Source organism: Rutidosis leptorrhynchoides, chromosome 7 (genome assembly GCF_046630445.1).
Source record: "Rutidosis leptorrhynchoides isolate AG116_Rl617_1_P2 chromosome 7, CSIRO_AGI_Rlap_v1, whole genome shotgun sequence".
NCBI lineage: Eukaryota > Viridiplantae > Streptophyta > Magnoliopsida > Asterales > Asteraceae > Rutidosis > Rutidosis leptorrhynchoides.
In genome coordinates this window covers 323,515,582-323,541,639 of record NC_092339.1, presented here as the reverse complement: position 1 = coordinate 323,541,639, position 26,058 = coordinate 323,515,582, and the positions used below count along the sequence as shown (strand labels likewise).

Sequence of the window (26,058 nt, the reverse complement as noted above, 5' to 3'; positions counted from 1 at the left end):
GGATGTATGATTTAGAAGAAGGAACTAAGTGTAAGACATTGTCTACATATGTAATTTTGCATTTTGGGGGTTTTCACTATGTAAAATAAAAACAACTTTTTTTGTTGATATCATACTAAGGAAACAAGAAACAATATTTATATGAATGATTTACATCGAGATTTTAGTCCATAATTATAGTGATATTTCGTGTAGTATTAGTATTTAGCATCTACCTTATTGATTGATTATATGTATAATTAATTAACTTAAATGTTTTATGTATATATCTCAAAACTGAAACTCAATCTTAGCATTTATAACTCATTTACAAAACAAAAGATACCCGAATAAATCATCACAATATTATATATTTTATAAATATATAAATATAAATTCTACAAAACAAAAGATCCGTGTGAAGACACAGAAAGAATGTCGTCCATCAATATTCCACCAGAGATTATGACCGATATCTTATATCGTCTTCCTGCCAAATCAGTTGGTCGTTTCAGGTGCGTTTCAAAAGATTGGCTATCTCAACTTTCATCACCACAATTCATCATGACCCATCAAAACACCCTCAACCAAAAACACTTCGTTCTTGTCAAATCTTCACTCTATTCGATCCCATTCAGTAACCATTCCCTCGAAGTTTCAAGATCACCAACAGAGCTTAGATTGGGATTTACTATCGATACTATTTGGTACACTATCCATGGTTCTTGCAATGGCCTTGTATTACTGTCTTTTTATAATTTTAACTTGAGATATACGCGTACACTGAGTGTTTTGAACCCAACAACTAGGGACTTAATCCGACTGCCGCAAGTAGTTTATAATCAGACGTCAAGTGATTTGTTTGGATTTGGCTATGATTCATTAACCGATGATTACAAGGTGGTTACAATCCGTTTATATAATGATTACGATACTAATTTTTCTGCTGGAAAAAAGTTTGTTTATGTTTATAGCCTTAGAACAAAGAATTGGACGCGCTTGAGTGATGCTACGAGTAGCGATTATTCGATATTAATAAAGGATTCTCTAACGTCAGCTGTTTTTGTTAACGGTATTCTTCATTGGTTTGGCAAAAAGCTTTCTGATAATTTACCAGTAATTGTTGCTTTAAGTTTAACAAATGAGAAATTCAGTGAAGTATCTATTCCTATATTTCCTAATGATGTTGATATTAAATATCATTGCCAGCTTGTTGATGTTGGTGGAAAGCTTGGTATATTTTCGAATGCTAAAGGTACGATTTGGTTGATGAACGAATATGGGGTAAAAGAATCTTGGACTAAGATTTTACTCCATGGTTTCGATAGACATTCGATGAGTTTTCAACCCATGATTTCTTACGACAAAGGAAAATTTCTAGTGGCTGATCACTTGAACCGACTGTTGATATATGATATTAAAGAAAGACGTCTTTCTGAAACCGGTGAGATTTCATTTGATGAGTTGATAGGTAGTTATATTGAAAGCCTTGTTTCCCCAAAAATCAAATAGAAATCTATAGGATGATTATTAGGATTTTTTTTTTTTTTAAAATAGTAATATTTTTTTAATATGTTTACAAAACTAGAAATTTGAAAAAATCTTTATAAAACTAGTAAAACCGGAGTTTCAAACTCCGGTTTAGGCCAAACCGGTGTTCTAAAGTCCGGTTTCTATCTACTTTGTCCACATGGCAGAGCGACATGGCAAACCGGACTTTGAAACACCGGTTTGCCACGTGGCATTTTTGTTTTATATTTTTAAGAATTCTGAGATGAGTTCATTTATTTGTCTAAAATTTTTTTTTAATTGTTTTAAAAGTTATATATATATATATATATATATATATATATATATATATATATATATATATATATATATATATATATATATATAGTTAAATAATGCGTAGATGACATGATGACTTCTCAACTTATATTTACTCATGCACAGAGCCAAATCACACAGCTCAGAGTCCATTCCATTTCTCAACATTACAATCATGTTTATTTCATTTCCCAACTTGATTACACAAGATTTCAAACAAATTCATACGTATTAAGGAGTAATAACTATCTAAACTTTCACTTCTCAAACTACATAAAAGAAGTTTCAGATTAGCTTATTAATAATTGATATTCATCCCTTAAATCTAGCAAAAACAATGAAAACTTTTTTCTAAACAAAAAATGAGCTCATCTCAGAATCCCTAAAAAAAAAAAAAAAACCACGTGGCAAACCGGTGTTTCAAAGTCCGGTTTGCCATGTCACTCTGCCATGTGGACAAAGTAGATTGAAACCGGACTTTGGAACACCGATTTGGCCAAACCGGAGTTTGAAACTCCGGTTTTACTAGTTTTGTAAAAAAAAATTCAAAATTTCTAGTTTTGTAAACATGTTACCAAATATTACTATTTTAAAAAAAAAATTCTGATTATTAGATTATGAAGTATGTATTATTCTAAGCATGTTAATTATACTCTACCTTTGATACATTGTCAATTTCAATGCTTTATTTAAATTTAAACAAATATGAATCTGCATAGCCATTGCATCATATTCTCCTGAAGATCCGCTAATCAACTTAGAAAACCATCTTGACGTTGAACCATCTTAACGTTTTGTTACTAATTTATATCGTTTTGATCTCAATGCCAAAAAACTACTGTTTGTTGACATTATGGTTTATGCACTCAGTATATCAGTAAATGCTACTGTGAGCCTTTTGTTTAATTAGTTCATGTTGAATCAGAAAAATCTCAATTCACATTGAGTGAATACTAACAGGGGATGATTTTATAAAGAAAAGGTAAAGAGACAAATTCTTAGTGTGTAGATCGTCAAGGGAATGAATGAGTGTTTAAGCGGGTTTGGTTGCCTCACAAGTATTTCCTATTTTGTGGCTCTTACAAATTTCCATCAATTTATATTTTTATGAACTGATATAAATTGAATGGAACTTCATGTAGTAAGTTACGCATAATATGCAAATTGTGATACCTTAAAAGCTTCATGAAATGTTTACAAGTTCAGAGTGAATAAATCAAATTAAGTAACAAGATCTTGATCTTCCGATTCAAAGAAAAGAACTTCATAAATCCATCGCAGCTCAAATCTTGTGTGTTATGATAGTATGTAACGGGTGCTGATTTTATTGGATGGATGGTTGACTTAACTAATTAATAGCAACACATAAATAAGATTTTAAGAATTCTGGTATGACTATTCTCATGTAACATTAGTACGTCGTAGTTCACTGCTTAAACAACAATTGCTACATGACTAGGGGGCGAAAGCCTGAAACCGGCATATATATATATATATATATATATATATATATATATATATATATATATATATATATATATATATATATATGGGCAGGATCAATGTGGAAGTAACCAATCGGATGGAAGTAAAAAAAAAAAATTTCGTTTTTTTTAAAATTTTTTTTTTCCGGCATCAAGATCACACAAAAATATGAACATTTAGAAGAGACACTTCGTAATGAATATTATTATTTAGGCGGAAAAACGATCGACAAAAATAACATTCAAGATAATATTGTTCGTGAAGAATATGAACGTTTTTTTTCCATGTTTTGGGAAGTAAAATTTAGCCCGATTTAGAGTTTAGGGTTTAGGGTTTAGGGTTTAGGGTTTGGTGTTTTGGGTTTATTCCATAAACCCAAAACACCAAACTCTAAACCCTAAACCCTAAAGCCTATACTCTAAACCGTTCGTGTTAAAAACTCAATCTAAATCCTAAATCTAAACCCTAAATCTAAACCCTAAACCCTAAATTTCTAAACCCTAATATCTAAACCCTATAAACCCTAATATCTAAACTCTAATATCTAAAACCCAATAGCTAAAACCTCAAAATACGCTCGAAAAACACGATAATTGTTGTATATTATTTCTTCGAGCGTTTTCCCGCCAAAATAAAAACATTTATCACAAAGTGTCTCTACTAAATGTTCATATTTTCATCTCATCTATAATGTTCGTGAACAAAGTTTTTTCAAAAAACGAAAAAAAAAAATAATTTGCTTCCCCCGCTTCCCCCCGAATGGTTACTTCCCTCTTGATCCTACCAATATATATATATATATATATACACACACACATCAGTAAACACAAAACATAGTAATAATGATATGCATACAAAAAAGTTCATGGGTAAAAAATATTGAAACCACCAAAAACATATTCAAATTCTGTGTTTCATCAAGAATACGAAATTTACAATCTCCCCATCATATGAATTGATAAGGGGAATTGTAAAATACAAACTAAGCGTACTGCTACACATATACCTTAACTTGTACTCGATATGAAAATTTCTAGCAGCTGGCCCCAATTGATTTCAGTGACATAAGGCTTTCAACAAACATTAGCTGGCCCCTAATTTGCAAGTTCCTGAGATTCTGAGAAGCACATATATGTTTGCATAACTTTACTTCTTCAATGTCATACATCAACATTTGATTGTCACTTACCACCAGAATTTTTTCATTGTAATTAAAAATCCTTGGTTTATTAAGTGATATAAGATTTCCATCTAGTCCATGTAGTATAATCTTAGTCCAAGATTCTTTTACCCCATATTCCTTCATCAACCAAATTTCACGATCCACATAAATAGCAAGCTTTCCATCAAAATTAACAAGTTCACAAACGCTGCACTTGATCAGTATATCTAAATCATTAGGTAACGACACTTCACTGAATTTCTCATTTGCTAAACAAAAGGCAACGATAATCGGTAGATCATTAAAACCCTTAGTTATCCAATGTAAAAAACCATTAACAAGACCATCTGGTTTAGATGTCCACCCATGCTTATAAGGTTAACCGGTCATCCGCGTCCAAGTGTTAGTTCTAACACTATAAATATCAACATAAACACAGTCATGACTAGGAATAGAGCAAATTATAGCAACCTTGTAATCATCAGTCACAGCATCATAAAAGAATCCAATTACCAGCATATCAGGCACATATTCTCTAGTTGTAAGGTTTAAAATTACCAGCATATCAGGCACACAACCATGGTGATAAATAGACATCAAAACAAAGCCATTGCAAGAACCATAGAAAACCGTTTTCATATCAGGGAATTCTAAGCAAAACTCTATCGGTACTATCTCTTCTTCTCCGAACCGATCACGTGATAAACGATATGACTTTGGTTAAGTGTAGTTTCATGGATTTTGATGAATTCTGGTGATGTAAGTAGAAAGAACCACTCTTTTGAAACACACCTGAAACGACCAATTTTTAGGATCTCAGTAATTAACTCAGATGGAATACTAATAATGCCTTTAGGTGCCATTTTTAGGGCTTCAATTATTAAGTTCAGCCTGTAGGAAAAAAAAAAAAAAAAAAAAGAGCAATATGAGCACGAATAAAACATTAAAATCACAATTACTATCAACATCAAAAATCAAATCCACAAACTAACAGATAATCTTAGTATGCACATCTTTAATTTAACCTAAAAAATTGAGAACCCTAATTTTTTTTACATAAAGCGAAATTAAACCCTACTCTTAAATATAACTTTCCGGGTATAATAATGTGTAATGCTAAACAAGAAGCATCTTTCTCACCTTCAAAACCTGTGATTTCCAACGACATAGTTGAACTCAAGCAATGCAAAAAAGATAGAGAGATTTATGGCCGTCAATCATCGGTTAAATGTTACTGTATTAAATTTAGAACATATTTATTCCGTTGGTCTCTGAGGTTGTACTTTATTGCAAACTTACCCTTAAACTTTTATTTTGACCTGGTTGGTCCTCGTCATTTAATTCCGTTAAATCACCCCAATGTGCCAATCACATGAGGATATTTTCGTCCATTCGTACACAATTCATCTCCATCTTCCTCAAAAACAATAAACACCTGCAAATTAGGGTGTTCAAAACCGGATATCCGAAAATTCGGATAGTGAATTTGGCCATCCGATATACGAATCCGAATTCGAAATTTCGGATATCCGACTTTTGGATATCCGAAATTTCGGATTCGGATATCGGATTATCCGAATATCCGAACTTTCATTTTCAATTTGAAATCAAATACAATTACCTCATGCTCTTACTCTATCAACTGTTCTTAAAGTAGATAACTTTTATTCATCATATAATTTATATACAACATATACATGATGGACAGAAAAAAAGAGGCGTAATTACTAATGACTAATTGGGGTTCCTTTCACATTTTGCATACTGCGTATAATGGACAGGAAAAAAGATATTATCATAGTAAAAAAATTGTGTACTACGGCCCAATGGCCTATTACACCCTTATAACTATAAATTTATAAAAATTATTTAATTATTCATATATATATTTTCGGATATTCGGATATCCGAATATCCGAAAATTTTGAAAATTGCTATCCGAATCCGAAGAATTCGGATATCGGATATCCGATTTTTCAGATATTTTCGGATCGAATTTTCGGCTTATTCGGATTGCGGATTCGGATATTATGAACACCCTACTGCAGATACCCCCTAACGAAATCCAAAATCAAACACACGTGCTTCTTATCAAACACTCTAACCAAATTCCAAATTCATATCCAAATCTAAATACCGATACAAATCTAAATCCAAACGCGCAACGTACTCATAAATTTTTCCATTCTTCAACAAATTGATGAGATCCACAAAGGAAGACGTCTTTCTCAAACCGGTGAGCATTCATTTGGTCAGTTGAAGAAAATAAGAGGCAGCCTTGTTAAAAGCGTTTTGTTTAGTTCATGTTGATTCGGTAAAAGCTTAGTATATTCTTGTTGAATGATGAAGGTACGATTTGGTTGATGAACGGTGAGATTAATTCATTTGATGAGTTGAAGAAAATAAGAAGAGGCACTTATGTTGAAAGCCTTGTTTCTCCAGAACTTAATTAGTAATTGGGGAAGTACTAGTGGTTTGGGTAATGGGCACGGGAGCTGTGAACTCTCGTTGATCGGGCGGGCGTTCTTTGATTTGCAGGTGGGTTTCCTTGTTTCCCGTGTCATGAATTGACTCAGGGCTAGCTGACTATTGTTATTGTTTCAATGGGGGTGATGTGTTGCACTAATATTGTTAATGTTGAGTAGCGTTCAACCTATGTTTGGGTAGTTTTGGAGTTTCAGCTGCGTTCACCAAGATCCTATATTGTATTCTGGCCAAATCTGTTGGTCGTTTAAGGTGCTTTTCAAAAGACTGGCTGTTTCTCCTTTCATCACCACAATTCATCAAAATTCAAAACCCATCAAAAAACCCTCAACCAAAACCAGATCATATTCATCTTCACAATTGATAATTCACTCTGTTCACTCCATTTTAATCACCATGAAAATGAACTTTCATGATCACTGAATAAGCTTCGTTTGGGATTACTCCTCAGTTTTTTCATTTTCCTAAGTTCTTGTAATGGTCTTGTATTAGCTTCTTATGGTGATATGAACTATGAACATACAGTTATCGTTTTCAAACCGATAACTAGGGAACATGTTGCACAGCTGGCGTCTGGTTTTGATGTGTCAGGCGATTTTTTAGTATACGATTTAACGTATGCATTTGGTAATGATTCACTCAGTGATGATTACAAGGTTGTTAGTGTAAGGGTGCAAATCAAAGTCCCACATCGGTCATGGGACAAAACAAATGTATGTATATAAGTATAAGGAAAAGTCATTCTATCACCAATTGGTTTTAGAAAAGGATGGACTCTTGAGCTTATATCGCAGGACATTGTGTTTGGGCTATGCGATCCTTACAACTGGTATCAGAGCTAGCCAGCTAGGCTATAGCCCCGATGTGGTGGACGGCGCAGTAGGGCGCACCCCTGAGCGCACGATGTGACGTGGCGCACCCCTCGGTGTTGTCAGCGATGAGTGGACCCAGCTATCGTTCGAGGGGACCCTGGCACGATGAGTTGATCCTAGAAGCCTTGTATCGAAATCTCCCTGCCCTCCCACCAGGTTGAGAGTTCCGAGTTGGCGTCGGTGAATGATGGATCCGGACTATCGTCGGAGGGGAGGCCCAGATGGACTTGGGTTTGAGGGGAGGTTTGTAAGGGTGCAAACCAAAGTCCCACATCGGTCATGGGACAAAACAAATGTATGTATATAAGTATAAGGGAAAGTCACACGAAACAATTAGAGAAACAATTATATAAGTATAAGGGAAATGTATGTATAGGTTTGAGGGGAGGTTTGTTTGGGCTATGCGATCCTTACAACTGTTGGAGATATGGAGAACTTTAAACAATTAGAGGGAAGATTCCAAGAAACTCACACGAAGCTTCCACGAAGTTGTTAGGAAACTCACATGTAGCTTCCACTAAGTTTTTAGGAAACTCACATGTAGCTTCCACGAAACTGTCAGGAAACTCACATGTAGCCTCCATGAAGCGGTCAGGAAACTCACATGAAGCTTCAAGGAATTGTTTTTAGCTTACTCCTTAAACCATTCTATAAATAGACCCTCTTGTAACTCATTGTAAACACACCACAAATATTCAGTAAATACATTCTTTAGTTGGTCCGTGGACTAAAGTAATCACAACGATTGCATATAACCACGTTATCTCTTGTGTCAATTTACATTTCTTGCATTTATAATCTTTCGTTCATTAAGTGGGTTAGTAATCTTGTAGAATTACTATCGGTGAGTGATCTTGTTGAATCACTTGCGTTGTTTTGGGTCCTAATATCCTTACAATTGGTAGCAGAGCACAAGGTTTCGTTAAGGGAATGATGGCAGAAGATGGGAAATTTAGAATCGATCGATTCGATGGGAGAGACTTTGGCTTTTGGAAGATGCAAATTGAAGATTACTTGTATCAAAAGAAGCTACACCAACCCTTGTTAGAGACCAAGCCTAAAAGCATGAACGATACCGATTGGACGCTTTTGGATCGTCAAGCTTTAGGCGCTATTCGTCTTTCACTTGCTAAGAACGTTGCATACAACGTTGTGAATGAGAAGACGACGTTTGCTTGCTTGAAAGCACTCTCTAACATGTATGAGAAACCTACCGCTTCTAATAAGGTATTTCTCATGCGTCAATTGTTCAATACAAAGATGAAGGAAGGTACGAGTGCATTGGATCATATCAATGAATTTAATAATATCGTTTCAAGGCTTGAATCGGTAGAGATTAAGTTTGATGATGAACTAAAAGCACTAATCTTGCTTTCATCATTACCGGAAAGTTGGTCGGGTACGGTTACCGCGGTTAGTAGCTCTACGGGAACTACTAAGCTAGCGTTTGAAGCAATAAGGGATTTGATTCTTGGTGAAGATACGCGTAGGAGAAACTCGAGGGAATCGACATTCGGTTCTTTGTTAAGTACCGACAACCGTGGTAGGAAATTTGATCTCGGTGAGAAGAAGGGTAGAGAGAAGTCCAAGAAGAGGTATCCATCGAAAGATAGAAGTGAAGCTATTTGTTGGGGTTGCAATCAAAAAGGACACTTTCAAAGGAATTGTAAAAATGGTCCGGCGAAAGGTGTGAACTTGACCGAGGAAGAAAGTGATGATGCACTTTTATGTAGTGTTGAAAATTCTATGGAGTCTTGGATTTTGGATTCGGGAGCTTTGTTTCATGCTACTCATGTCAAAAGCATGATGAAGAATTTTCGTTCATATCAAGGCAAGGTGAGATTGACGGACAACAAACAACTCAATATAGAGGGCATTGGAGATGTTGTATTGAAGACTACTCTTGGCTCTAATTAGACCTTGAAAAACGTAAGGTACATTCCAAAATTAAAAAAGAAACTTATTTCGGTTGGTCAATTAGATGATGAAGGTAACGCGGTTACTTTTGAAAACCACCAATGGAAGGTGGTTAAGGGTAGTTGTGTCGTAGCTTGTGGACAAAAAAGGGGAACTCTTTATATGGTTGAAGTGTTTGATGAAGACACGGTAGTTTCTACGGTTAATGTTGAGTCCGAATCTGAAGCGACCCGTCCTAATCCATAAGGACGAATACAATAACATACGATTACATCGCGAGGTACTTGACCTCTATATGGTACATTTACAAACATTTCATTCGTTTTTAAAAGACAAACTTTCATTACATCGAAAGTTGACGGCATGCATACCATTTCATAATATAACCAACTATAATTGACTTAATAATAATCTTGATGAACTCAACGACTCGAATACAACGTCTTTTGAAATATGTCATGAATGACTCCAAGTAATATCTCTAAAATGAGCAAATGCACAGCAGAAGATTTCTTTCATACCTGAGAATAAACATGCTTTCAAGTGTCAACCAAAAGGTTGGTGAGTTCATAAGTTTATCATAAAACAATAAAATTCAGTAATTTTGATAGAAAACAAGATTTAAATGCTGCATGGTACAAATGGGCCCGAATCCTATGCCCACCTGTAATGTACATGCGATATCTTTTAAATACAGTACACTTTTCTCGTGTACGAAACCATTTTCATAAATCTTAGTAACCGTACACATATCTCGTGCACAAAAACTAGTACACATAACCTGTGTATAAAAATCATTCTCTCGATACATAACATTCACATCAATTGGTGGCAATTATCATGTCCACATAATTCAATGGTGGCAATTATCATGTCCACATAATTCAACGGTGGCAAATATCATGTCCACATAATTCAACGGTGGCAATTATCATGTCCACATAATTCATTCGAGGAATGTTTTGCTTGTGTCTATCTCGTCAAACATTTATAAAAGCATTTCATGTATTCGCAGTTCAAAATATATTTCAAAAGCATTTAATAAAGCAGTTGTAAAAACAGCGCATGTATTCTCAGTCCCAAAAATGTAAAGAGTAAAAGGGAATCAAATGAACTCACAATACTGTATTTTGTAGTAAAAATACATATGATGACATTGAACAATGCAGGGTTGGCCTCAGATTCACGAACCTATATCAATTATATATATTATGTAGAAACCCGTCCTAATCCATCCGGACGAAGTCCATACCGATTATAAATGATTCACAATAGTTGATTACATCGCGAGGTACTTGACCTCTACATGATACATTTTACAAACATTGCATTCGTTTTTGAAAAGACAATCTTTCATTACAACGAAAGTTGACGACCTGCATACCATTCTATAATATATCTAACTATAATTGACTTAATAATAATCTTGATGAACTCAACAACTCGAATACAACGTCTTTTGAAATATGTCATGAATGACTCCAAGTAATATCTTTAAAATGAACAATTGCACAGCGGAAGACTTCTTTCATACCTGAGAATAAACATGCTTTAAAGTGTCAACCAAAAAGGTTGGTGAGTTCATTAGTTTATCATAAAGAATCATTTCATAATTTTAATAGACCACAAGATTTCATATTTCCAATTCTCATAAACATACGTCCCGTGCATAGAGACAAAAATCATCCATATGGTGAACACCGGGTAACCGACATTCACAATATGCATATAAGAATATCCCCATCATTCCGGGATCCTCCTTCGGACATGATATAAATTTCGAAGTACTAAAGCATCCGGTACTTTGGATGGGGCTTGTTGGGCCCGATAGATCTATCTTTAGAGTTCGCGTCAATTAGGGTGTCTGTTTCCTAATTCTTAGATTACCAGACTTAATAAAAGGGGCATATTCGGTTTTATAATTCAACCATAGAATGTAGTTTCACGTACTTGTGTCTATTTCGTAAAACAGTTATAAAAACAGCGCATGTATTCTCAGTCCCAAAAATATATATTGCAAAAGCATTTAAAAAGGGAGAAATGAAACTCACAATACTGTATTTTGTAGTAAAAATACATATGATGACATTGAACAATGCAGGGTTTGCCTCGGATTCACGAACCTATATAATTCATACATATATATATTAAAACATATACTTGTAATCTAATAAATATATATCTTTTATTATTAGTGATTTAGTTTATATCTTTAATAATTTAGAAGTTTCATTATTTTTTTTTATATATTTCCATTTTATATTTATATATAATTGTTAATATAGTTTATGTTTTGGTGTACTAAGTATATTTATATATAATATCTTTATTTTTACACTTATGACCTTAATAACGTCAGTAGAACTTTTATTTCATTAGTCATATTTATTTTAACAATATTGATATAGATAATACAGATACTAATAATAATGATAGTAAAATAATAATTTTAAAAGAAATGATAGATTTACATGTAATGATACTTTTAGTAGTAATAACAATAATACTACATACTAATACTACTAATGGTAATAATATTAGTAATAATAATTACCATAATGGAAAATTATGATTTTAAATGATAACTAACACTTATACCAATAATAATAATAATAATAACTATTAGTTCATATCTAATATTATTAATAACTATAATGATACTAATAATAATTGTGATAATTATAATATTTGTAATAACACTAATTAATAATAATAATAATAACAACATTAATAATAATAATAATAATAATAATAATAATAATAATAATAATAATAATAATAATAATACTTATACTTATTACTAATAATAATAATGATAATATTAATAGAAATATACCTCAAGAATAAGTCTAAAAAATAAGTGCCCTTGCTCGGGCTCGAACCCATGACCTCTCGCACACGTACAAACACTCCTTACCACTCATCCAACTTTATTTTTCTGATTTAAATTGCATTCCAAATATACTTAACCCAACTGGTTTCGTTTCGGCCAAACAATTTAACACATTCAGCCCAACAATTCACAAGCCCAATCATCACACTATATACGGCCCAGCAATCATAACAGATCACGGCCCACAACTTCTCTTGATACTTTTTTTTTTATATAAAAAAAAATTGCAGTGGCCTGGGTTCGAACCCAGGACCTTAAAGTTAAATCCAACACTATAAACCACTGCTCTGCCATCTGTTTTCTGTTTTAACTCAAACATAAAATTTACTTAACCACTAACTCTATATTCCCCTTCATAAAACCCAAAATTATCTTTCCATCATCATCTTTTCTTATCATCATTCCTACTCTTTTCTATCATCATACGCATTTTTCCTAATCATAATAATAATCATTTTCATCCGTATCATCATAAGATGATCATCCATTTTCATCCGTATCATCATAAAATGATCATCCTCATTTCGCCTTTTAAAAAAAAATGATCATCATTTTTATCATACTAACCATCATCATCATATGGTTTTATTATCATCATTATCATATGTTAACATCATCATCATCATCTATTATTATAATTATCATAATCATAATCATAATCATACTTACATTCATAACCGCCATCAACGGTCATCATCAAACATTTTCATCGTCGAGCAATATCATCCTCGTTACCATCATTATCAGCCATCATTTTCATCATCGTCTCTCTGCTGTAACACGTATGATCCTCATCATCATTCATTCATTTCATCCCATCTTCAATTCATACACTTCGTAACAGTGAACGAAAAACAGAAGAAAAATGAAGTTGTAGCATCCTTTTTCTCCGATGGAGTTTGGTTATTTGTGTGATGTTGGTTTACGTTTGTACGGGACTAAAACAAAAAAAAAAATGTAGCAGTAAATTAGAAGTTTCATGGTATGGTTTAAGTCTCGATCTAACAGAAGACAAGCACGATGTAGCTGTTAAATACGCAGCAATTATGATGGGTATGATGTTGAATTCACGAAAAGAGAAAGAAAGAAGGAGTAAGAGAAGTGGTTAAATGATGGGTTCCAAAATGACGAGTTTTCCATGGTGTTCATGATAAAGAAAGAAAAAAAAATAGCAAGAGTTATCAAGGTGTGGTGGTTGTGAGAGTCTTGGTGATTCTAGGTGATGGTGATGGAAATTGAAAGAGGTGACTTGGTTAGCGAATGGTGGCCATGGTTGCCGAAGCAAGGGTGGAAGGTGCCCACGGTTTGTAGATGAACAAAGTGGTGGCTCGTGGTGATGGTTTACGGTGATGGTGGTAGTCGACGGTGACCGTATGTGATGATTCAAGGTTGAAGATGGTAGCCGGGGCAAGAAAGGGGAAAGAGATGATGGTTGGTGTCCCCTGGTTCTCACCATCTATCTCTATGTATATATAAGTAATATATATGTATATTACATTACAAATAATGATTATAACATTAATAATAATTAATAATAATTATAATTAATAATTAATAATAATAATAGTAAAGTAATAAAAAAATCTTCAAGTGGAAGCCAAATGAAAACAGTACTAATGCCAACTTTCTCAATTAAGTACAGTGCACGGATGAGATGATTTGTTATTTAGTTACCGACAATTTTCACGGGGTGTGTCCATTGCTAAACAGTTACGGCTAATTTAATTCGAAAAAATCTCATATTTTTAGATTAAATATATTTAATTATTTCACTCATTAACAGTTTGAAACCTGATCGAAAAGGTTCGAAAATTATTTATTTTCTGTTCCGATTTATATATACGGAGTACTAATATTTAAACTTAAAAAGGTAAAAATACTTTTAACAAATCTAAAATCTTCGTAATCGATTTACAGTTAAATTTTTATTTTAAAACCTCATATATATATATATATATATATATATATGTGTGTGTGTGTGTATATATATATATATATATATATATATATATATATATATATTAGACCCATTTTAAGATAATTAAACGTCAACCGAAAGTTACAGACACTTATAATTTAAGTTCAAAATTAATTATATTTAATATACACTATGTATATATATAAACAGTTTTAAAATATCAAGTTTAATTATTAAAACAACAATATTATATATTTTTAAACAAATCGCTTTAATTTAACCTTATATATTTACAAGTAATATTTATATAATATTTATATTTATCTGTATATAATTAAATATAGTTTCCATTACATCGCATTTTATTTATTTTACAATATAAATTCTAATAATTAAATTATATAATATTCTAAATTATATTTCAAATTATAAATACCTATTTAAATATATATGTTATCTATTTACAAATAGTTGTTCGTGAATCGTCGGGAATGGTCGAAAGTCAAACGAATATATGAAATAGTTCAAAATTTTTGCGACTCAACATTACAGACTTTGCTTATCGTGACGGAAACATATAAAGATTAAGTTTAAATTTGGTCAGAAATTCCCGGATCGTCACAGTACCTACCCGTTAAAGAAATTTCCAAAATTTGAGTGAGGTGGTCATGGCTAACAATAAAGATGTTTTCATGACAATTATGAGTCGATAAATAGAATTTTATCAACATTGAGTAATATTGATAAAATAATTTGATTACTCGAGGCGTACGAGTGAAGCTATCACAAAATTTTGAGATAGGGATTTAACTTTTGATGTAGTCACTGTGGAATTCAGAAGATAAGATGCATCTTAACTTTTGACGTTGTCCTGGTTGAATTCCGGAATTCAAGGGATTTAAAGAAAATCTTTGAAATCTAAATAAGATATGATTCTTCGGTAAATGAGGAAATTAGGATCTCTTTAATTAAATGCGATGATCTGCCTCGATTGCTCTATCTGATATTTCCCTTATAAATTTACCTTTTCCGTGCCAGTAGTCTTCACCACTTCTATACTCAATTTCCAAATTCAAAGGATTGTGAAAATGCTTAATTCAGTTCTGATCCTTATCCTTATCCTTAATATCGCAACAATCATTCTCCTTTTCCAACTTCCGCCTGAGGAATCTATTTTCTTCTACTTCGCCCTTGGGGTTATAATGTTTTTAATTCTCCCGTGTCTTTATGTTGCAATAAATATTGATATACACGGTTTGTAATTCATGTGTTTGTGATCGGCTTTACATTTTTCTTTATTTTTCGGAGCTCCATGCTTTGTTTCCTCTTCCCGACTCCAAGTCAAGCGAATAATGGTCCAGAATTCATAGATATAAGTTTCAGAACAAACATTGTCAATGTCCTAAGAAAGAAACGGTAATAGCACAATTTGACTTGTCAAATTACCTGAGTCACTGAGAATAGAACTATCAAGAACATACTTTCTTGATATGTTCAGAAGTTAAGCAGAATGAAAGAGTTATGTAACATGGCACGTGGTGACGTTATGGTCTGTGAATCATCATGTCCCATAAGAAACTCAGCATGACTTACTGTAATATAATCACGTTGATCAAGTGTCATTATATTATACTAACTCATGCATCAGTTCCCAACATTACTTCAATATCATTCATATTTTAAGCTCGAAAGTTTATAGAATATAGAAACTAACAGTTTCTATATGATGTAATACTGATAGCACGAAGAGATTAATGATTTCAGATAAGAATAGTTATGAAAATATCTTCAGAAATATGGAGGATATTTATAATGAAAGATACGATAATATCTTTGAATATCTAAGATCAAAGGATGATGGAGACTATTGTCCGCAAGGGTTTAGAGTAAGGAGCAAGATATTCGCTAAAGACTTCAGCAGACATTGAATCATTTAGATTCTTTGAAGTCAAATTTATTCTTTGTGATTTATCCACGGCTTCTTTCATAGTTTCACATAATCCGCCTTTTGGTACTAAATTTTCTATTGAATGTTTCTAATATAATGATACACAGGAAGCACGAGGAGGTATATAATTTTGGACGAGAATATTTATGAAAATATCCTCAGAAATATCGAAGATATTGATGATGATATTTTGGAATTTCTAAGTTCGATGGTTGATGGAGAAAGATTTTCCGCAAGATTTTAACATGACTTCGGAGCAAGATATTCTCTAAAGATTTCAACGGATCCAGAATTACCTGAATCCTTTGAATATAGGGTTTGATCCTTGTATTTGTCCTTGGTCTCCTTCATGGGTAGCTCAATCTGTTTTTCAATACCCAAATTTCTATTTAGCGTTCCTAACACTCCTTTCTTTATCATCAAACTTTTGGTCGTTTAGACCATCTACCATTTTTCTGTTTCCTCTGCATTTAATGCTATGATATCTGAATCATCGGTTATTAATCCGAGGTGGTTTCAGGAAAATTGTGTTTTTAGATGATTAAACGCTGATGGTAATATGGTGGAATATGAAAGGTTCCCTGGTAACAATAAAAGAGCACGCGTATATATCAACGTTATAATAAGGTTGTTTCGTACGAAAAGTCGAAGTTGACTTGCTGGAGCTGTGACAAAATTTACTAATTTGGAAAGAGATTGCAAAGTTATTTTAGGTAATAATAACACTAAGAAATTAGCATAGCTACATTTTAAACGTTTTCTCAGTTTCCGAGAGTTTCTCAGGTGAATAGCTATATGCATCAATCTTTTCTTCCGTAGATAAAGTGCGGTTGGTTCATCCTCACGATTGAGGTATTTTCAAGAATCATGAAAGGTTTGAACGCGGATAGTAATTGTCAAGGTACAAATGAGGTTTAAGATGAAATCACGTGGCAAACTTGAAGAAATGTTTAGTTTCATATGTTATAATAAATATTTTAATTCATTTTAATTGTCCAATGTCGGCAGTCCACAGTTGATAGTCCACAATTAACAGTCCGATAATTCATATATAGATTAATATATAATATCCAAATTAATTAATGCGTAGCGTGACCCGTATACGTCTCAGACTCGATCACAACTCAAAGTACATATATTATTATAGAATCAACCTCAACCCTGTATAGAGAACTCGATCATTACTGCATATAGAGTGTCTATGGTTATTCCAAATAATATATATATATATATATATATATATATATATATATATATATATATATATATGCGTCGATATGATATGTCAAAACCTTGTATACGTGTCCCGATATTTAAAGTGCGTAAAAATAAATAACGGAAATTAAATGACAATAAATAAAATTGCGAGAATGTAAATTGCGATAAATAAAATGTAACCAGTTAGCTAGGAACAGTTAGCGTGGATTCTTAACAAAATTCTTTTCATAGTTAAATAGTTTGTTTCTAACATTTTTTTTTCCAATGTTTTCTTCATTATGCCACTTGTTGGATTCTAATAGGTCAAAATCCAAATATGAAATTGAATGAAAATGGTTATTCTGCGGTGAACGGATTCGTATCTTTGTAGATGTAAGTAGGATAGTAAATGAATGTTGAATCAGATTAGAAGAATGTACAGTGTGACTTATTAACGTGAAATCTAAATATACTTCGGGTATTACCTACCCGTTAAAATATTTTCACCATTAACTATTAACGTGAAATCTAAATATTCCTCGGGTATTACCTACCCGTTAAAATATTTTCACCATTAACAGTTTGTACGAAAGAATTTTTAATTACAATCTTTATGAAAATATATATACATATATATTTTCTTCAGACGTAATCATGGATTTAATGAGTTAATATGATATTAAACTCATTTGATTTACCGTTAGAACAAGAATATATAATTTCTAAAATATTAGAGATTACATAATCGTCATGTCGAACGAAGGTAGATGATGTAGAACGTCATGTAGAACGATGATTATGCTCGAGGTACAGATTGAGATGTTGAGGCATGTGATGTTGAAACTTGGGTTATTGGTGGTACTGATGTTGATGTTGGTGGTACTGTTGGTGCCAGTGATGTTGCGGAAGCTGGTATGTTTTGCACCATATTTTCCAAGACTACAACTCGGGCGCGAAGCTCGTTGACTTTTGCTATTACTCCGGGATGATTGTCGGTCGGAACGAGCTGATGAATGAGGTTTTGAATTTGAGATGGTATATGATCGTGATGAGATACTCTGGAAATGAGAGAAAATGGTGTCTCGAACAGGTTCGCCGGTAAACGCTTCAGGTTCATTGTCAAGAGGTGAATTCGGTTGGTGGAAGGAATCGCCTTCTTCGAGTCTCCGGTGATTAAGTAGACTACGAACCCATCAAATAAATTGGTTGATTCATTCTGGTGACACTGCTTTCGGAGCTTAGATGAAACTTCATATCGGAATAGCTGTCAGAATCCGAGAAATTCGAACTGGTTGAGGGATTCAACTCGTACAATCAGATTAAGGATTTTCGATAAGAATTAGATTATAGGATGTAGATTAGTACCCTGCAATACATAATTTACATATGCATATATAATACTAAAATCCCATAAGTTACGAAGGAATCTACAGAATCTGTCAGGCAAAGGTAACAATAACAGATACGCTAAGATATGAATTTTGTCTATACACTATTCATGCAATCAATTCAGTAAGATGTGTCAAAACTAAGAATGATGAGTAGGTAATTTTCGACACGAAATGATAAGCAAAACTTTTGACATGCAGACACGGTCGAAGTCCAGACTCACTAATGCATCTAAACAACTATCAGTTAAACACACTAATGCAAGACCTGGTTCGCTAAGACCATCGCTCTGATACCAACTGTAGAAACCCATCCTAATCCATCCGGACGAAGTCCATACCGATTATAAATGATTCACAATAGTTGATTACATCGCGAGGTACTTGACCTCTACATGATACATTTTACAAACATTGCATTCGTTTTTGAAAAGACAATCTTTCATTACAACGAAAGTTGACGACCTGCATACCATTCTATAATATATCTAACTATAATTGACTTAATAATAATCTTGATGAACTCAACAACTCGAATACAACGTCTTTTGAAATATGTCATGAATGACTCCAAGTAATATCTTTAAAATGAACAATTGCACAGCGGAAGACTTCTTTCATACCTGAGAATAAACATGCTTTAAAGTGTCAACCAAAAAGGTTGGTGAGTTCATTAGTTTATCATAAAGAATCATTTCATAATTTTAATAGACCACAAGATTTCATATTTCCAATTCTCATAAACATACGTCCCGTGCATAGAGACAAAAATCATCCATATGGTGAACACCGGGTAACCGACATTCACAATATGCATATAAGAATATCCCCATCATTCCGGGATCCTCCTTCGGACATGATATAAATTTCGAAGTACTAAAGCATCCGGTACTTTGGATGGGGCTTGTTGGGCCCGATAGACCTATCTTTAGAGTTCGCGTCAATTAGGGTGTCTGTTCCCTAATTCTTAGATTACCAGACTTAATAAAAGGGGCATATTCGGTTTTATAATTCAACCATAGAATGTAGTTTCACGTACTTGTGTCTATTTCGTAAAACAGTTATAAAAACAGTGCATGTATTCTCAGTCCCAAAAATATATATTGCAAAAGCATTTAAAAAGGGAGAAATGAAACTTACAATACTGTATTTTGTAGTAAAAATACATTTGACGACATTGAACAATGCAGGGTTGGCCTCGGATTCATGAACCTATATAATTCATATATATATATTAAAACATATACTTGTAATCTAATAAATATATATCTTTTATTATTAGTGATTTAGTTTATATCTTTAATAATTTACAAGTTTCATTATTTTTTTTTTATATATTTCCATTTTATATTTATATATAATTGTTAATATAGTTTATGTTTTGGTGTACTAAGTATATTTATATAAAATATCTTTATTTTTACACTTATGACCTTAATAACGTCAGTAGAACTTTTATTTCATTAGTCATATTTATTTTAACAATATTGATATAGATAATACAGATACTAATAATAATGATAGTAAAATAATAATGTTAAAAGAAATGATAGATTTACACGTAATGATACTTTTAGTAGTAATAACAATAATACTACATACTAATACTACTAATGGTAATAATATTAGTAATAATAATTACCATAATGGAAAATTATGATTTTAAATGATAACTAATACTTATACCAATAATAATAATAATAATTATTAGTTCATATCTAATATTAATAATAACTATAATGATACTAATAATAATTGTGATAATTATAATATTTGTAATAACACTAATTAATAATAATAATAATAATAACAACATTAATAATAATAATAATAATAATAATAATAATAATAATAATAATAATAATAATAATAATAATAATAATAATAATAATAATAATAATACTTATACTTATTACTAATAATAATAATGATAATATTAATGGAAATATACCTCAAGAATAAGTCTAAAAAATAAGTGCCTTTGCTCGGGCTCGAACCCATGACCTCTCGCACACGTACAAACACTCCTTACCACTCATCCAACTTTATTTTTCTGATTTAAATTGCATTCCAAATATACTTAACCCAACTGGTTTCGTTTCGGCCCAACAATTTAACACATTCAGCCCAACAATTCACAAGCCCAATCATCACACTATATACGGCCCAGCAATCATAACAAATCACGGCCCACAGCTTCTCTTGATACTTTTTTTTTATATAAAAAAAATTGCAGTGGCCTGGGTTCGAACCCATGACCTCTAAGTTAAATCCAACACTATAAACCACTGCTCTGCCATCTGTTTTCTGTTTTAACTCAAACATAAAATTTACTTAACCACTAACTCTATATTCCCCTTCATAAAACCCAAAATTATCTTTCCATCATCATCTTTTCTTATCATCATTCCTACTCTCTTCTATCATCATACGCATTTTTCCTAATCATAATAATAATTATTTTCATCCGTATCATCATAAGATGATCATCCATTTTCATCCGTATCATCATAAAATGATCATCATCATTTCGCCTTTTAAAAAAAAATGATCATCATTTTTATCATACTAACCATCATCATCATATGGTTTTATTATCATCATTATCATATGTTAACATCATCATCATCATCTATTATTATAATTATCATAATCATAATCATAATCATACTTACATTCATAACCGCCATCAACGGTCATCATTAAACATTTTCATCGTCGAGCAATATCATCCTCGTTACCATTATTATCCGCCATCATTTTCATCATCGTCTCTCTGCTGTAACACGTATGATCCTCATCATCATTCATTCATTTCATCCCATCTTCAATTCATACACTTCGTAACAGTGAACGAAAAATAGAAGAAAAATGAAGTTGTAGCATCCTTTTTCTCCGATGGAGTTTGGTTATTTGTGTGATGTTGGTTTACGTTTGTACGGGACTAAAACAAAAAAAAAAAAAAAAAAAAAAACGTAGCAGTAAATTAGAAGTTTCATGGTATGGTTTAAGTCTCGATCTAACAGAAGACAAGCACGATGTAGCTGTTAAATACGCAGCAATTATGATGGGTATGATGTTGAATTCACGGAAAGAGAAAGAAAGAAGGAGTAAGAGAAGTGGTTAAATGATGGGTTCCAAAATGACGAGTTTTCCATGGTGTTCATGATAAAGAAAGAAAAAAAAAATAGCAAGAGTTATCAAGGTGTGGTGGTTGTGAGAGTCTTGGTGATTCTAGGTGATGGTGATGGAAATTGAAAGAGGTGACTTGGTTAGCGAATGGTGGCCATGGTTGCCGAAGCAAGGGTGGAAGGTGCCCACGGTTTGTAGATGAACAAAGTGGTGGCTCGTAGTGATGGTTTACGGTGATGGTGGTAGTCGACGGTGACCGTAGGTGATGATTCAAGGTTGAAGATGGTGGCCGGGGCAAGAAAGGGGAAAGAGATGATGGTTGGTGTCCCCTGGTTCTCACCATATATCTCTATGTATATATAAGTAATATATATGTATATTACATTACATATAATGATTATAACATTAATAATAATTAATGATAATTATAATTAATAATTAATAATAATAATAGTAAAGTAATAAAAAAATCTTCAAGTGGAAGTCAAATGAAAACAGTACTAATGCCAACTTTCTCAATTAAGTACAGTGCACGGATGAGATGATTTTTTATTTAGTTACCGACAATTTTCACGGGGTGTGTCCATTGCTAAACAGTTACGGCTAATTTAATTCGGAAAGATCTCATATTTTTAGATTAAATATATTTAATTATTTCACTCATTAACAGTTTGAAACCTGATCGAAAACGTTCGAAAATTATTTATTTTCTGTTCCGATTTATATATACGGAGTACTAATATTTAAACTTAAAAAGGTAAAAATACTTTTAACAAATCTAAAATCTTCGTAATCGATTTACAGTTAAATTTTTATTTTAAAACCTCATATATATATATTAGACCCATTTTAAGATAATTAAACGTCAACCGAAAGTTACAGACATTTACAATTTAAGTTCAAAATTAATTATATTTAATATACACTATGTATATATATAAACAGTTTTAAAATATCAAGTTTAATTACTAAAACAATAATATTATATATTTTTAAACAAATCGCTTTAATTTAACCTTATATATTTACAAGTAATATTTATATAATATTTATATTTATCTGTATATAATTAAATATAGTTTCCATTACATCGCATTTTATTTATTTTATAATATAAATTCTAATAATTAAATTATATAATATTCTAAATTATATTTCAAATTATAAATACCAATTTAAATATATATGTTATCTATTTACAAATAGTTGTTCGTGAATTGTCGGGAATGGTCGAAAGTCAAACGAATATATGAAATAGTTCAAAATTTTTGTGACTCAACATTACAGACTTTGCTTATCGTGACGGAAACATATAAAGATTAAGTTTAAATTTGGTCAGAAATTCCCGGGTCGTCACATATTAACACATATATTTGTAATCGAACAAATTTATTATATCTTAAAGTATATATTATATATATTAATTATAAATTATATTACTTGTTACAAATATTAATGTATTTATTATTTTCAATACAATATATATATCTATATATTTTATTTTCATATTAAAATAGTGAATTAGGTATACTTATGATATATGTAATAATTTTATAAATATCTTTTGTTTGTCAAAATAATAGTTATGGTAATACTAAAATAATGATAATAATACTATTAATTAGATTTAATAATGATGTTAAAAATAATAATTTTAGTAATAATAATAATAATAATAATAATAATAATAATAATAATAATAATAATAATAATAATAATAATAATAATAATAATAATAATAATAATAATATGTAATAACACTACCTCTTAATTAAGCAAGTATACATGTTCTCGGCCCAACATGACAATGAAGCCCAAGGTAGCTGGCCCAAGATGCAAATCCATTTAAAATCCTAGTGACTCAAGTTGTTGTGGGAAAAAAAATATAATCTGATGCAGGCGAGAATCGAACCCAAGACCCCTTGGTACACAAACACACAACTAAACCACCTACGCTAGCCGTTTATTCTGAATTGTATGCAATCTAAAATTTTATAACCGGTATTCTTAACAGTTTCCATGTTCCTCATCATCCTTTATTATCATCATAATATAACATCATCAACTAGTATCAATCTTAACCATCATTACTTAATCTAACCCTCATCGTCATTCAATCATTTTATCATAACCATAAATCATCATCGTTTTTATTTTAATCATCATCCTAATCTTCTTAACATCCATCATCTTTATCATCTTAATTATAATCACAATCACAATCATAATCATAACATAATCATAATCATAACATAATTATAATCATAACATAATCATAATCATATTATAATCATAATCATATTGTAATGACCCGAACTTTTCCATGTTTATATATATTAATTGAGATTGATATTTATATGATTAAATGTTTCCAACATGTTAAGCAATCAAACTTGTTAAGACTTGATTAATTGAAATATGTTTCATATAGACAATTGACCACCCAAGTTGACCGGTGATTCACGAACGTTAAAACTTGTAAAAACTATATGATGACATATATATGGATATATATATAGTTAACATGATACTATGATAAGTAAACATATCATTAAGTATATTAACAATGAACTACATATGTAAAAACAAGACTACTAACTTAATGATTTTTAAACGAGACATATATGTAATGATTATCGTTGTAAAGACATTTAATGTATATATATCATATTAATAGATATTCATACATGATAATATCATGATAATATAATAATTTAAAATCTCATTTGATATTATAAACATTGGGTTAACAACATTTAACAAGATCGTTAACCTAAAGGTTTCAAAACAACACTTACATGTAACGACTAACGATGACTTAACGACTCAGTTAAAATGTATATACATGTAGTGTTTTAATATGTATTTATAAACTTTTGAAAGACTTCAATACACTTATCAAAATACTTCTACTTAACAAAAATGCTTACAATTACATCCTCGTTAAGTTTCATCAACAATTCTACTCGTATGCACCCGTATTCGTACTCGTACAATACGCAGCTTTTAGATGTATGTACTATTGGTACATACACTCCAATGATCAGCTCTTAGCAGCCCATGTGAGTCACCTAACACATGTGGGAACCATCATTTGGCAACTAGCATGAAATATCTCATAAAATTACAAAAATATGAGTAATCATTCATGACTTATTTACATGAAAACAAAATTACATATCCTTTATATCTAATCCATACACCAACGATCAAAAACACCTACAAACACTTTCATTCTTCAATTTTCTTCATCTAATTAATCTCTCTCAAGTTCTATCTTCAAGTTCTAAGTGTTCTTCATATATTCTACAAGTTCTAGTTACATAAAATCATGAATACTTTCAAGTTTGCTAGCTCACTTCCAATCTTATAAGGTGATCATCCAACCTCAAGAAATCTTTGTTTCTTACAGTAGGTTATCATTCTAATACAAGGTAATAATCATATTCAAACTTTGGTTCAATTTCTATAACTATAACAATCTTATTTCAAGTGATGATCTTACTTGAACTTGTTTTCGTGTCATGATTCTGCTTCAAGAACTTCGAGCCATCCAAGGATCCGTTGAAGCTAGATCCATTTTTTTTCCAGTAGGTTTATCCAAGGAACTTAAGGTAGTAATGATATTCATAACATCATTCGATTCATACATATAAAGCTATCTTATTCGAAGGTTTAAACTTGTAATCACTAGAACATAGTTTAGTTAATTCTAAACTTGTTCGCAAACAAAAGTTAATCCTTCTAACTTAACTTTTAAAATCAACTAAAAACATGTTCTATATCTATATGATATGCTAACTTAATGATTTAAAACCTGGAAACATGAAAAACACCGTAAAACCGGATTTACGCC

General features: G+C 31.6%; 2 protein-coding genes and 1 pseudogene across 2 annotated transcripts; 2 read left to right on the top strand and 1 right to left on the bottom strand.

The window, feature by feature from the left end:
- The first annotated feature begins 414 nt into the window (after positions 1-414).
- On the top strand, positions 415-1,491 carry LOC139860247 (F-box/kelch-repeat protein At3g06240-like). The gene has a single exon (XM_071849016.1). The coding sequence runs from the start codon at positions 415-417 to the stop codon at positions 1,489-1,491; it is 1,077 nt and encodes a 358-aa protein (XP_071705117.1).
- A 2,833-nt stretch (positions 1,492-4,324) lies between these two features.
- LOC139860246 (F-box/kelch-repeat protein At3g06240-like) lies at positions 4,325-6,079 on the bottom strand. The gene is made up of 4 exons (XM_071849015.1): positions 6,075-6,079; positions 5,246-5,344; positions 4,868-4,988; positions 4,325-4,762 (listed from the first exon to the last, which is right to left on the bottom strand). The coding sequence occupies exons 1-4, from the start codon at positions 6,077-6,079 to the stop codon at positions 4,325-4,327; spliced, it is 663 nt and encodes a 220-aa protein (XP_071705116.1).
- A 792-nt stretch (positions 6,080-6,871) lies between these two features.
- Positions 6,872-26,058, top strand: part of LOC139860245 (F-box/kelch-repeat protein At3g06240-like) — a 37,029-nt pseudogene continuing 17,842 nt past the window's right edge.

What these genes read in the sequence shown, in the direction of transcription:
- LOC139860247 (XM_071849016.1), top strand. Translation starts at nt 415, where the DNA reads ATGTCGTCCATCAATATTCCACCAGAGATTATGACCGATATCTTATAT.
- LOC139860246 (XM_071849015.1), bottom strand. An exon ending in CTAAAAATTGGTCGTTTCAG is followed by an intron (nt 4,989 to 5,245) that starts GTGTGTTTCAAA and finishes CCTTACAACTAG; the next exon opens with AGAATATGTGCCTGATATGC. An exon ending in TTTATGTTGATATTTATAGT is followed by an intron (nt 4,763 to 4,867) that starts GTTAGAACTAAC and finishes TGGATAACTAAG; the next exon opens with GGTTTTAATGATCTACCGAT.